The 14878-nt window shown below is 50.8% G+C and overlaps 1 protein-coding gene across 1 annotated transcript in view; it reads left to right on the top strand.

Moving 5' to 3' along the window:
* Wnt7a (Wnt family member 7A) overlaps positions 1–12181 on the top strand; it is a 43981-nt gene extending 31800 nt beyond the window's left edge. The window contains exon 4 of the mRNA XM_055617514.1: positions 9846–12181. Coding sequence (XP_055473489.1) covers positions 9846–10325 — 480 coding nt within the window. The 3' untranslated portion in view covers positions 10326–12181. The remainder of the gene's footprint in view (positions 1–9845) is intronic.
* Positions 12182–14878: the final 2697 nt, after the last annotated feature.

The following is a 14878-nucleotide window of genomic DNA, read 5'->3' as shown; positions in this document are numbered from 1 at the left end:
GCCTGGGATGTGACTCAGGGGTTGAGAGCACTTGTCTAGCATGCACAAGGCCCTGGGTTTGATCCCCAGAACTGAAGGAGGAAAAAGATGCTGTTAAATGGAATAATGTATTTTATTTAGTCTAATACATTACTATAATCCAATATGTAACCAGTATAAGAATATTGAGGCCTTGTGTGCTGCTTTTCCATAATAATTGTCTGTGATCTAGTGTTGATACTCATTGCACACTTCAGTGTAGAACATCACATTGCTTCTAGGATCTCCCACTATAAGCTCCAAATTTGACTTAGCAAAGTCTGGCAGGGGAGATGCAGCTTCACTGCCTGGGTCCCCAAGGCAGCTATAGATTCTGCTGAGGACAGTCTTGGAAAAATGAGGAGGCTGTGCTAGGTTCCTGCAGCCCCTTCCCCTCCCTGGTGGACCAGCAGGTCTATTCTCCACATTTAACTCACATAACCCAGAGGTGGCTTCTCTTACCAGTCCCCAATTTTGTAGCCAAAGAACCAGGTTCAGAGAAACTAAGCAATGTCCTTCGAGTGGCCCAGCCAGGAGGTGCTAGACCTGGGACTTGAATCAAAAATGTTGAAAGTTCTTTCTCCTCTGCAGTAAGAGACTCTAAGTCTTTCAGCATGGCAGGGCTTCAGGGGAACTTCCAGGCCCATTCACTTCTGCAGATCTACTAGGGTGGCCTGGAGCCTGAAGCCAGGGAGCTTCTGGAGTAGCAAAGAAGGCACAACACCTTTTGTTGGCAAGGCTGGAGTAGGCCAAGTTCTTGGAAGCCCTGGATCCCAGCTCCTGAAGCAGACCCCGAAGCTTAGAGCAACACTAGGAAGCCATTCTCCTTTCAGCCATGCCCACCCTCTGTGCCTGGACATGGGGACGTGGGGAGAGGTCCAGGGGATCAAGACCAGACACTCAATCAGAAGAACCTCAGTTCCATCCAACAGAAATCGAATATAATTCCCAGCCAGGAAAGGGTATCTCAGAGGAGACCCCCCAGCGTGTAGGCTCCAGCTACCTGAGGCCAGCCATTCCTAACTAATGGGTGCCTGTTGAGCATCTCCAAGGAGAAAGCTTCTTCCAGATGTCTCATGGATCATAGAGCTCCACACAGGAAAACCAGCAAGTCCTCAAACAACTCATGGCTGGGAGGATGCTAACTAGAGTGGTACAAGAGAGCCAGATAGAGAAGGGTGCCAAACCTGAGCACCCAGGGGAAGGGTGCCACAAGCAAGACAGACACACACAGGGGTCTTGAATGGGACTAAACATGGCTTCCCCTGAATGCCTGGTACCAACTGTTCACTGAGGGTGTTCACATGGCTGAGAGTCAGCAGGTGTCCTGGGCACCAGAGGGTAGGGTGAAGCTGTCTTCTTAAGAAGTGGCCACTTGGTCTCTGATAATTGCCCCTATCCCCATTGCAGTGAAGCCCAGCTATGCCCAGATGTGTTCTGGCTTCCAGGAGTAGGTATGGCCCAGTATGTAATCTCCCGGGAAGTCCATCCAGAGCTCTGTGGGGCCTCCACATCCTCCCTTTCCTACCTTGCCCATTGCTGAGATGCACCCAACTTCTCTCCTTTGTCTCCTTATAAGCCTTTGGTCTTTGCAGCCTCTGGGCTTTGGCCCAGGTACTTCTGCTGCTGGTGCTGCCCTGGCCTTGCTTCTGTCTACGCCTCAAAACTCACAGGTCCCTTCTTCCAGAAAGCCTCACAGGCACATCACTTGCTTGGTGCATACAGAATGCAAAGGCTTCTGTGTGGACCAGATCTAAGGAAGAGATTCACTGGCCTATTTGCCCCCTAGCCATGCAGAGTCTCCTGAGGAGAGAGACCTTGCCTGACCAGCCTCACTTCACCAGCACCCGACATAGGCCCTAGCTGAGGGCAGGGCTCTCAAACGGCCAGAAAGATAGACCAGGATTCTCTCTTTTGCACATGTATTAAAAGCACCAGAAGAGCTTTGAATGCTTGCCCATGCCTGTCCACAACTGAGACCAAATCAGAACTATGAGAGCCTGGGCCAGGCTTCTGGAAATCCAGCTCCCACTGACTCTGCAGGGCAGAAAAGCCCAGCCTGGGAGGAGAAGCAGGTGCCAGCCATACACCAGGCCAGGGCCATACTTTCCACATGCACTGCATGAGTAGCTATGCTCAGGGCTTCAAGGCTGCTGGCCCCACAGGTTTTTTTTGCAGCAGCAGCTTTATTGAGCCACCCATGTGTCACACAATCACCCAATGTAAAGTATATAGTTGGATAGTTCCTAACAGGTTCGTAGATACACAGCCACCACCAAAACAAACTTAAAACCTTCAGCACCTGGAAGAGAAACCTTTTGGTAACCACTGACAGTCACAGTTCAAAAAGCAAGCAAACAAATCCCTCCAATGTCCCCATAGCAGGGAGGTGTAAGCAGGAGAGTCAAAGATTCAAGGCAAGCCTGGCCTACATGAGACCCTGTTTAAGGAAAACAAAAAGTCAACAAAAACAATCAGCCCTCATCCTACTCCTCACTCCCCTATTCCCCCAGTTTCCTGGTAACTACGGATGTGTTTTCTGTTTCTGTGGATTTGCCTAGTCTAGATGTTTCCATGTAAATGGGATCATACTGCATGTGGTACTGTGACAGGCTTTGTTCATGTATGTGGGGGGCACATCCATGTTGTAGCATAGCCTCCAAAGCCCACCTGCCAAAGGCTTAGTTGCCAGCTAAGTGAGGGGACATTAGGTGGCTTAGAGCATGTGTTTGAAGGAGAGAGTAGGACCTCTACCTACCTAGTCCTCTCTCTCTCTCTCTCTCTCTCTCTCTCTCTCTCTCTGCTTCCTGGTCACCATGAGGTCAGCAGCTTTCCACTGTGCTTCTGCCATGATGCACTGTGACATCCAAAGCAGCAGGACCAAGCAAATATATGGAAAGAGAGTTTTTCTCTGGAAACCACAGGTTAAAATAAACCTTGTGCAAATTCCCCCTGTGCATCAATGACCTTAGGAATTCTGCTGCTGCGACAGAAATCTGAGTGACAGCACTTCTTTCCTTTTCACGGTAAAAGACTATTCCATTATATGGAGAGTTTTTAGTGTCAAAGCCAAACAATACAGAGCTAAACCTCCAGTTCAGATTGCATTAGGGGAAATAAACCAAGAATAGGAATGCAATGTGAAACACATACACCCATACTTTACAGGCCTCTGGTTTGGGGGAAAAGGGAAGTTGGGAACTTTAGGAGAGAGAAATCTACACAGCTTGTTTTGAGGTAAGGTCTGATGGCACCCTGGGTACCAGCAGGAGCTCTGACTGTCACATGGTGGCATTACCTATGTAAAGCTAGTCTTCAGGTTACAGTGGCTATTCTGTGGTTAGACGCTAAGGGAAAATAGCCCTGAGGACCGATGGGTTCTGGTGGGAGTACCCCACCCACATTTCTCATGGCACCTTAACTGTATGTTGGTGAAATATGACAAAATGCCTCCATTTGCAAGAAGTTATCAAAACCTATTTGTCTGGTGACATTTGAACTGCCATGGTTGTTGTTGCAAAGAATACATGTCAACTTGTCCTTCTGGTCTGACCTCTGTGCTGTCCATGTACTAGGGACTGCCGCCTTGAAGCTGTCTCCAAAAGTGCATGAGTCTAGGATGAAAAGAGAGGAGGGGCTGACAGATGTCAGGTTTTAGAATGGGCTGTATAGGCCAGCTACATCCTAGATCTCCAAGGGCTGGTCAGAACATCAGGTTGGTGGGTGCTGTTAATGCTAGGCATCTTTTTTTTTTTCTTTTCATTTGTTCCCACCCCCAAATAAAGGGTTGAGGAGAAATCCATTGTTCCACCCACAATCCCTTTGTGTTAGTAAGAACTTTTGAGAGCCCATCCCCAGCCTGAGTGAGGTGAGCTATGGCCAAAGGCTGCTACCACCTCATTCTTCTGGATTAGTGGTGGTGGGGGATGTGCTGTGGGTGTGTCATTATATGAGTGTAAAAATACCCAAGTGTGGCTGGGTGGTGGTGGTGCATGCCTTTAATTCCAGCACTTTGGAGGTAGAGGTAGGTGGATCTCTGGCTCCCTGTGAGTTCTAGGCCAGCCTGGTTACAGAGCAAGTTTCAGGACACCCAAGGCTACAGAGAGAAACCCTGTCTCAAAAAGCAAGAGACAAAGAAACAGGGCAGGGGGGGGGAGAGAAAAAAACTAGGAGGGGGGGGGGGGGGGGGGGGGGGGGGAGAGAGGAGACAGATACACAATCGTGCCTTGTGTGTGGAGGTGTGTGAGCATGTGGCCCATGTGTGACTTTGAGGGAGGATTTGAATCATTGTGCAGATGAGACCTTGCACTGCTTGTATGGTAATGAGCACAAGGGCGTGTACTTGTGGAGCAGTGTGGGTTCACCCATAGGAGGGAATTCGTTACTTCCGGCTGTTTGAGCTCAGCAGACCTGTGTCAGGCATACAGGTGTGCCTGAGGAGTGTGAACCTAAGAGGAGGCAAGACTGGAGCCATTTATGAAGGGCAGGTTCCTAGAAGAGTTAGAGGACATGTTCTGGACAAGTCCATAACTCATGAACTACAGGGAGTCACAAACAGCATCTGAGCCTCTGTCACCCAATAGACAATGATTTCCAAAGGCCTAGTTTATACCAGAAAGTCTCTCTGGCTAGGCCAAAGCTCCTTTTCCTGGGCATGTCTTCGATGCTCAGGTCTTCAGCACAAGGGCTTCGGGTGGCCCCAGTGTGTGGAATGCAGCTGTGCCTGTACCCGCCTGAGCGAGATAGGGACACTGGCTTGAAGTGAGTGCACTCAGTATGGCTTAAAGAATGTGACCAAAGAGAAAATACCCCAAGTATTTACAGAAAAAGCTGTTTCTCTCTTTCATCTGCGTTGCCCAGAGGAATACAGCTGCAGTTAAGTGCAAGGAAGCTTTTGGCTTATGATGGATGGGTCCAAGGAAGAGGGGAGCAGGAGGGGAGGAGTGCGATGAAAAGGATTAGTGAAGGATGGGGATAGAGAGGAGGAGGAGCAGTGAGAGGAGGAGCAGTAGGAAGAGCAGACATGAAGGAGCAGCAGGAGGAGGAACAATGGGGGAGGAGCAGCAAGAGGAGGAACTGGGGAGGAGCAGCAGGAGCAGTGGGAGAAAGAGCAAAGGGGGAGGACTAGCAGCAAGAGAAGAAACAGTGGGGAGGAGCAAGTGCTCCCTGCTTGTCTTGTTACAGCATGCTATCACCACGGAGAATCTGATCACCTGGATCCCTGTCCATCACCAGAGGTAGAAATGCCCCAGGATCTATGCCTCAGAGGAGACCAGGGAAGGAAGCAGCAATGACAGCTACCTCAGATTCTCAGCCTTCCGCTCCCAGGTCCTGGCCTCCCCATGCCCTTTGAACTTATAGTTATGGGTGGTGATGGTGGTGGTGTGGTGGTGGTGGTGGCGGTGGCATGTGTGTGTGTGTGTGTGTGTGTGTGTGTGTGTGTGTGTGTGTGTGTGTACAGGTGCACATGCGCCATGCGGCAGGCATTTGTGTGGAGGTCAGAGGACAACCACAGATGTCACTCCTCGCCTTCCACCATCTTTGAGACAGGGTCTCTTTGCTCTTCCTTGTGACATAGACTAGGCTAGCTGGCTTTAGTTTCTGGGGAGTCTCCCTTCTCCACCTCCTACCTTGCTAAGGAGCACCCAGACTGGTGGGAACTGGGGCCATAACTAGTGAGAACTGGAGAGGTGGCTGTGGGAACTAGGAGCAATGACAGGTAGGATCTGGCAAAGGGAGGTGGCTGGTGGGGAACTGGAACCAGTGACCAGTGGGATGACTTCCATTTTAGTGACTGGGGCAAGTCTCACTGAGGACCCAGTGTCAGCCATATCAGCCTTGATAGAAAATAAAGTGCCAATAAAAGAGTGTCCTGCTGGGGAAGGCCAGACCTGTGCAGAAGATGAATAGATCCTGGAGGAGGGTACATTCCTAGACTGAAGCACATTCCTGAGGAGGGCTCAGCAGAGGTGATCCAACCCAGGAATCAGGAAGTCCTGACCATGTTGAGAAGCTCAGATAGCTTCAGTGTGGCTCCAGGCTGGGGGTCGTGGACAGACAGTGATGTTCAACACTGGGAAACAGTATGGAGAGTGAGATGATCCTCTGGATGCTGTGCCGTGTGACCCACACTTTGGTGACGGGTGCCCTGTGGCACCGACTGAGCAGGAGACAGGGGTCATGCATAATTCCTCTCCTCTCAAAACTCCTCCTGTCCTCCAGATCCCCTGTGCCACTGCCACTGTGAGGGTCTGGGGCAGGCCCAGAAGGCAGACTCTGATAGTATCTACTTGGCACAATGTATGAGTCAAGGAATTTTCTGAAGCCAAGTTTCTCCCCAGGCCTTCCCAGACCTGAGCACCCCACCCTGAGGAGTTCTGGGCTCTGGGCAGCACCTGGTACATTGTCGGCACTTCCTGGAGGACTTGTCAGAAAGAGATTGATGTCTCTCCCTCCGGCGGTGCGGGGAAAATCCTTCCTGCTGCCTTAGACAGGTTTGGGGCAGTGCTGGGAGTCACAGAAGGATCTCAGCTGCAGCTCCACCCTCTGGGTGCAGAAAGCCCCTCTGAAGAACCAGTTACTAGCTGTATATACTCCAAGACAGGGAGCTTACCCTTTCACAAGAGTCACCTCCCAGGAGGGGTGAGCTTGGTAGAGAAGGCTAACCTTTCAAGGAGCAGGGCTCAGCTGCCCAGAAAAGACCCCTCCTACCATGGTCCAAGTCCTGTCTTTTAGTCACTCTGTCCTTCCTGCTTACCCTGTCCCAGATAAGAATTCAGAGTCAGTGGGACAGGGCTCAAGGACCCTGGATATTGCTTTCTCTAGGCTGAGCTGTTCTGGCCCCCTCTCCTAGTCCTGTTATACCAGATTCTCCTTTCTTTTGACAGACAGGACTTCACTGGGTAACAATTCTTCTAACCCAGATTCCCAAGTGCTGCTGTTACGGATGTGCAGTACCAGGCTTGGCTGCTCTTCTTCCCTTCTAGAAATCACAAAGGACAACCATTCTCTGTATGTGTGTACATTAGGCATCCATCAACATGACCTCAGACTTCTGGCTTTTTAGCAATTTTATAGCAAATACTGGGTTTGTGGTCATCAGAGCTTTCAGTCTATCTCAGTCTCTCCCATTCTGTGCTTTTGCAACCAATTTTAACATAAAAATTCTTGAGTGTTTACCTTTCTTCCGGCTGCACTTACTCATGTGTTAGTCTGCAGAAAGGACAGAATTCTTCCTGGGATTCCACATGACCCCCACAAGGCATGCCAGGTGATGGGAGCCAAGGTCCAGTTGCACCAAAAGACATCCCCCTGATCTGCAGAGGTCCCTCATCCTGGCCACTGGCTCAGCCTGAATGTGCTCCCTGTACACATACTCTTCCTCAAGCCCAAGCTCCGGCCTTCTGACTCAGTGCAGATGTCCCCACCCATGGCTGGCCCACTCACAATCACCGCATTTCACCTCTTCTCTCCTCCCATGGTTGCTGCCTGCATTAGAGCTATATCATCTCCGGCCTGGGCACTGAGGACAGCGTCCCTCAGGTTACTCTTTTGCCACTCTCACCTCTGTCCTAAACAATACTTCATCAAGAATGAGCTTGTGGCTGCCTGCAATGTGACTCAGACACTTCCCTGTCTGCTCCTCGGCCCCGACACCCTGAGTCTCTACTCCCCATCCAGAGGGCCTCTTTCCCTTTCCTCTCAGGGGCTGCATTCAGCCCACACAGGCACAGGCAATGCTGTTCTAATCATTCCTCCTTATTCCCTGGGTCCTGTGCAGCTCCTACCTTCCTGGAGCCCACCCCCAACCTTGCTCCAAGTGTTTCTTGCTATTTTTTCAGTCCACAGTACCCACCAGTTTCTGTGACTTCCATGGCTACCTTGGGTCTGGAACCATAAGCTCAGACACGGAAAAGGATGCACCTCAGAGCAGGTGGGGCTGGTGTCTGTTGTCGTCAGGCCTCCTGGAGGAAGCCCCCTGCTCCTTCCCCTGTCTGTAGCACAGATGATACTAGGAACACAGAGCATGTATTCTTTGAAAAATGAACAAGTGAATGATGGAATGCACCTGGGGCCAAACAGCCCTCCATTCTCCTTGCACACAGAAGGGGCATCTTTGCCCCACCAGGCCAGTCACCATGCATCAATGGCTGCCCCGGTTGGAGTTCTCTGGGAAAGGAGGCTGAGCAAGGTCCAGATCCAAGCTCTGTAGGAAACAGGTGGACACTAAGCCCTGAGGAGCTTTTTTGGAGCACATGCTACCCACCTGTGTCACTGCCTCAGTTAGAATAGGCAGGCACTTCTCTGTCTGGCTCTAAGTGCCCTGAGGCAAGCCACTAGGGCAGAGCTCCCCTGGGTCCCAAGAAATTCTGCCCTCATGGAGAACACTGATATACAGATGGTTCAACATTGCCCAGGAGATAGATACTCAGGGAGTAACAGGTGGAAGGACCCTATCTTGTTAATCGGTATATGAGCTGTATCAGAATGGAATGCTTAAAAAAAGGTTTCTTAATACATAAGATGAAATCAATAGGTCTAAAAGGTAGCCCACCACCTGGAACTGGAGGCCTGCTGGAATCCAGACAGGATGTCCAGCAGGAACTGGGACTTTTAATGGTGGGAACACAACTTCCCATTGGGGTCCAGTGGGAATCTGTCCAGAAACTCCTCAACATTTTCCAGGGGCCTGCCCACTGAGGCTAGACCCGGGTATGTATTTATCCCCTTCTGAGTTTTACTTTGGCCTTGTGAAGTGTTGATGTGAGAGTCAAACCCTAGCATGCCCATATAAACTTTCTTTTAACCTGGGACCCAGGGGTGTGACCTGTTAGGGAGTAGTCCAGATTCCTTTGGTTAACTCCCTTTGGGCATTGTTTGAGTACCTGCTGAGGCCTAGAAGGTGCTAGAGACTGTCATCGTAGGGGCTTGGAAGCCTCAACTATCTGACCTCAAGCATGGAAGAGGGCAGGTCAGAAGCCAGGATCTAGCCTGGCCTCAAGGTGTGGAAGCTAGGATAAAAGAATGTGTTTCCTCTGCTATTGTCAGTGCCCCGGGGAGGCCGCTGGCTGCCTGATGGGTGACCAGTCCTGGCCTGGGCAGTTGTGACTATGCTGAATACAGTGAGATCTCTGAGACTTTCAGAGTGCAGAGTTAGCAGAGCTAGGCTGGATGTCACCTCATTAAGGGCCCATCAAAGGTCACCACATGCCCAGGTCAACAGTGACTGCAGGAAGAGGAGAGGCCTAGTGGGAGAGGCAGGTTGCATGAGGCAGGGGGAGCCACTATCCCCTTAGAGCTTTGGAGCCCAGCCTTCAGCTCAGGGACCTACTGCCACAGGCCTCTGGGCAGTGTGTAAGCAACAGTTGCCCCAGGATGCCATGGACAGCTTTGCCAACGTTGGGCCAGCTTTTAAACCAGCCCAGAAGGACTTTGGTCCTCACCCAGTGCTGACAAAAGTCACAGGTTTGGCAAGGAATCCGAAAAGCCCATCTTCTAAATCGAACCCTCCTGTGTTGTAGATGTGGTTTAGAACTGATCTTATACCCACTTACACCAAAGAGAAGCAACATGTACCGAGCTGGTCTGGTCTTAAAAGGCTGGGAGAACAGAGAATAAAGGAGTTGAGAGTAAACAGGGCGCACACACATCCAGGGAGGGCACTGCATCCAGGCTGTGGGGGGCAGAGGGTCTGGAGTCCAGGCCCAGGCACGGAAGAAGAAAACGAAAGGCTTTGCTGCCTGAGAGGGCCTGGAGGGTTGGTCTGGGCCTGCACTTGGCTATGAGCCACAGTGATGGGATCTGTGCTTCTCCTGTCTTCCCTGCAGATCCTGGAGGAGAACATGAAGCTGGAGTGTAAGTGCCACGGTGTGTCAGGCTCCTGTACCACTAAGACATGCTGGACCACCCTGCCACAATTCCGAGAGCTAGGCTACGTGCTCAAGGACAAATACAACGAGGCCGTCCATGTGGAACCCGTGCGCGCCAGCCGGAACAAGAGACCCACCTTCCTGAAGATCAAGAAGCCCCTGTCCTACCGGAAGCCCATGGACACTGACCTGGTGTACATCGAGAAGTCACCCAATTACTGTGAAGAGGACCCAGTGACAGGCAGCGTGGGTACGCAGGGCCGTGCCTGCAATAAGACAGCCCCCCAGGCTAGTGGCTGTGACCTCATGTGCTGCGGCCGCGGCTACAACACACACCAGTACGCCCGGGTGTGGCAGTGCAACTGCAAATTCCACTGGTGCTGCTACGTCAAGTGCAACACGTGCAGTGAGCGCACCGAGATGTACACCTGCAAGTGAGTGGAGGTCACAGGTCAGATCGCAGGCAGGACTCAAATCTCCCTGTAGGCCACTGCCTGGATCCTCACAGGGAACCACAGAAGCACTGTTCTTGTCTTTTCTGCTGAGGGGGAGGAGCGGCCCAGCTATCCTGCAGACTCCTGCGGGAAGCACCTCTCAGAGGCCTCGCCCATTCTTTTCCACGGGGATGCTGCTAGGCCACCCTCCCCCACACACTGCCTGACCGCCTCCTTGGCTGGAACAAAGTTTTCTGCGGCAGGCGCGCTGGAGCCTCGGGCCACGCCATAGCAATATTTAACAATTTATTCTGATAAGAAATAATATTAATTTATTTAATTAAAGAGAATTCTTCCACTTCGTCGGGATCCGTTTTCTGCAATCGAAGTGGGCCTGCTTGAGGTCCTGGCCGGATGACTGTTGTTAGGACCGGGAGCGGAGAACAACTGTACATAACTATTCTTTAAGCAGATGTTTCTACTAGTTGATTTTGCAAGTACCCTTCTGCAGCGGTAGGTCTTAAGTACAAAGAGAAGATGGTCTTTATACACATATAGATCTATATGCACACACATTTGTATTTTTTTTTGTTTTGTTTTTTGCTGTTTGCTGCTACCTATCCAGAATCTAAGCTGGTCCAGATCTGGAGCTGTTTGTCTCCAGGACATGCCCCCATCCTTTTGCCCTCCACAGCTCAAACCTCGGCGTTAGGGAAGCTCCATTGGGAATAGTGCGTGTGAGGGCACATGGCTCATAAGTTCCCAGCAGTTTCCAGCTCCTGGAAAGTGAACCACTGGATAAGAGGGTTTCTAAAAGACTATTTTTCTATGGATATTTTATTTATATGGAGTCTGCCTGTGTTGCCCCATACCCCATGCTTCTTAACATTGGTACTCACTCAGGGGCAGGAGGACAAGGCCAGGTGTGTGGGCAGGTCCCCTGAGCACCCTCACACAGCTGGGTTCTGGAGTTCCATTTGCCAAGGGGGCCACAGCAGTTCCCAGATGCCTGGACTGGGATAGCTGTGTTAAAAGAGAGGGAACCAACCTCCAGCTTTAGCCTGCTAAGCTCAGGTCTTAGAATGGGGTCACTGCACGGTAATCTTGGGAGGTGACCTCAGGATGGACTACCGTAGCTGATGAGTTAGTGTTGAGCACATTTTGTGATCATCAGTGGGACCCGGCATTCTCAGGGATGCCGCTAAGCCACCTGGACAGCCCAGCCACTGCCTGTGTGCCTGCAGGTGAGGCATAGTCCTAAGAGAAGGGGTCAGAAAGAAGGGGAAATGAGGAAGCCAAGAATTGTTGGCCAACCACAGTGAAAGTGGTAGGCGTGGCCCCTCCGCAGCGGACCTGGCTGCACCTGTGTCTCTGAACCAGGAAACCCCTCCAGAAGGCTGGGGATATTTTTTACATGTGTCCCACATGCATTTCCACCTGTGTGCATGTAGGCACATGTAGGCACGTGCACACACTCCTGTGTCAGGGTTTAGAAGTACCTTCAGAGTGCTCACGTGTGCACCAGCTTGCATGTACCCCTATGTGCCTGGGAGATCAGATTATGTGTATGGAGACGTATGCCTGAGCATCTGTGGTCCCGGGGAGTGTGATCAGGTATCTGTATTTGTGGGCAGGGTGCAGGGTAGACAGCAGAGAACTATTTTGATTGTGTTGAGCCACAAAGAGACTGCAACTCTGAACTGTGTCTCCACAGCTGCTGCTGAAACTCAGATGCCTGTGAGACCACAGCCCCGAGCCCCCTGGCCTGTGTGCTTGGGGGCCCCTCAGTGCCTAGGGTCATGTCCAGTTCCCCCACCTGGGTTACAGCGTGACAAATAAACATGGCTGGATGGCTGACTTCTTCCCTTGGATGTGTTTTTAATTTTTTTTTCTTTTACTTAGATGTTTGGATGTATGGGCATGTAACTGGAAAGATGGAGTGGATGAATGCATGAATGGATGGATAGATGGATGGGGTATGGATAGGCAGGTGGATGGATGGACAGACAAAAGACAGATAGATAATACGTGAGCTTTGACAGGCGGGTGAGTGGATGGTGAGTAGGAGGATAGATGGATGGATGAGTGCCTAGATAAATGTCTGAAAAGGTAAATATGTATTTGGCAAAGAGAAAACTTACCATTGTTTCTCAAATTCCTACGGTACCCCCCTCTCTCTCCTTCTCTCTCTCTCTGCACATTTATAGGATCTCCATTGAACATGGGCTTTCCCAGCTATCATCAGTCCCTCTATTCCTGGCCTCACTTGTACTTGGAAATGGGGGAGCTTCCAACTAGCCTCCCCAGGTGACTATTTAACATTAGCAACATAAGCATGACTCAGATGATGCCCTGCTTCATCATCTAAATGAGCAGAGGGCCGGCATGAAGGCAGTAGGTCCTGTCAGAACAATACTGAGGTTGCCTGCTAGCCTGCCAGCTGATGTCATAATGCACTGTAGGCATTCAACCTTGGGGCCTGTCCTTTCTTTAAATGCACAGCGTGACTGTACTCTGGGCCTCAGTTTCTCCATCTGTAAAATCAGGGACTAACACCTTCCTTTCTGTGAGGATCTTTCTATGAGGGACCAAGTGCCATTCAGAGTAGCAAAACAACACAGAAAGGCCAGAGGATGCTCCTGTCACTCATAATCAGGCTGTGCTCTGATTATGGAGTCTTCTAGCCCAGCTTAAGGTGATTCGCTTTCTTTCAGCTCTGTGCTGACAAAGCTACTCCCTGTCCCATCTGTTGCATCCCAAAGTGGGTTTTCAGCAAAACTAACACTTAAAAGACTGGAGTCTTAAGTCATCACTCCATCAAAACACCAGCCAGATGGCAGAGGACAGCAGGAACACGCCAGGTAAGCAACTCCACACAGGCCATTTCTGGCACATGACATAGTAGGCTTGTGAGGCTAAATTCACAGCCTGCCCCCAACTCTGATTCACCAAGCAAGCTGGGCATCTGGGTTTCTAAATACAACCTCCCATTCATGGCACCTTGGCACACACCCATGGTCAGTGTGAAGCAAGATATGACTGTAGATAAACTTGATTTTTGTGCCACTGGCATGAAGAAACTGAAGCCGAGAGGGGAGCAGGGAACCCCTCAACAAAAGGTCCTGAGCAAAACCTTTCCCCAGGAGGTGGAGCCATCCCTGCACACTTATAAGCAGGTCTGAGCTGTAACTTGAGCTTCCAGGAAGCCCCTTTCCCCCACTGGTGAGAACATCTTAGAAGTCTCCTGCCAGGAAGGGAGAACAGCCTATGTGACCTGGAGTGAGCACCAGGCCTGAACCTTCTGCCACTTCCAATGGAGGCTTGAAGATGAAGAGAAAGATCCACACAAGCTGTTAATGCAGGCTCATCTCCTCCATTTGAGCACATCCCACAGGAAAAGAACTGGGTCCCTGGCTTCGTTTCTTCTGCTACTTGGATAGAGTACCCTGGAAAGAGCACCTCAAGGGAGAAAGGATTTCTTTTTAGCTCACGGTTCAATGTATAGTCCATAGGGGCAGGGAAGTCAAGGCAGCAGGAGCTTGAAGCAACTGGTCATGTTAAGTTTTTAGTCGGAAGAGAACAATGGTCACACGCTTGCCAGTACACAAGGCTTTTTCCACTTACTCGGCCAAGGTCCTGACACCATTAGGATGGCTTTCCCCACATCAGTTACCTAATAAAGACAACTGCCTACAGGCATGACCATATACCTGTCTCCCAGATGATTCTACACCCTGTCAAGTTGATGAGTTACACTAGTCGGACAGACCACCTCACTGTCAACTCCCAAGCCTCCTTGCTTCCACGCATCACCTCAAGCAGCCAAGCTCTAGCCAAACCAGCACACACCTAGCTCGCCACCTACCAAAGCAGATAAAGATGGGACCTCCTCACACTCTAGACAACCCACCTGGCACATGGTTTTGTGCCCTAGCGGTTGCAATGATGCCATTTACAAAGTGCTCTGTGCTGGACAAGGTTCTGGCAATCTGCATGCTTCCTCACCACCACCCCTGTTTGCAGTATGGGGCTACTGTGTCTTCCCACACCTTTGCCTACCCTACACCTGCTGTTCCCTCTACCCAGAGCACATGCCTTCCTTTCTCCACCTGGCCCTTCTGCTCCTCAGAAGAGTCTATCCAAGATGCTTTAGGGCGGATGAGACCTAGAGCCCTGGCCCTTGCCTCTTCCCAGGCTGCTGCTACAGAGCATGCTCTCTGACAAGGCTCCGAAGCCAGCTAAAAGCAGAGAAGAGAGCAAACCACACAACAAGTCACTGATGGACACAGACGTGGAACTTGTCTCCTGGACTCCAAGATCAGGGTTTTCCTCTTGTTTGGAGAAGTCTGTTAGAAATTGCTAAGTAACACATCATCTCCATGGCTCACTGCCTTGACACAGCAAGGACAATCACATGCCCCTCAACAATAGGGACATATCCTGGACACAACATCTGTAAGTGAGCCCATCAGTATGTGGTCATCATAGAGTGGACTGATGCCAGCCACATGGGACAGTACATTGTGCAGGGACTCAATGGGTCAGTTCCTATTCTAG

Source organism: Psammomys obesus, unplaced genomic scaffold, assembly GCF_907164565.1.
Source record: "Psammomys obesus unplaced genomic scaffold, mPsaObe1.curated_primary_1811, whole genome shotgun sequence".
NCBI lineage: Eukaryota > Metazoa > Chordata > Mammalia > Rodentia > Muridae > Psammomys > Psammomys obesus.
This window is presented reverse-complemented; position numbering and strand designations above follow the sequence as displayed.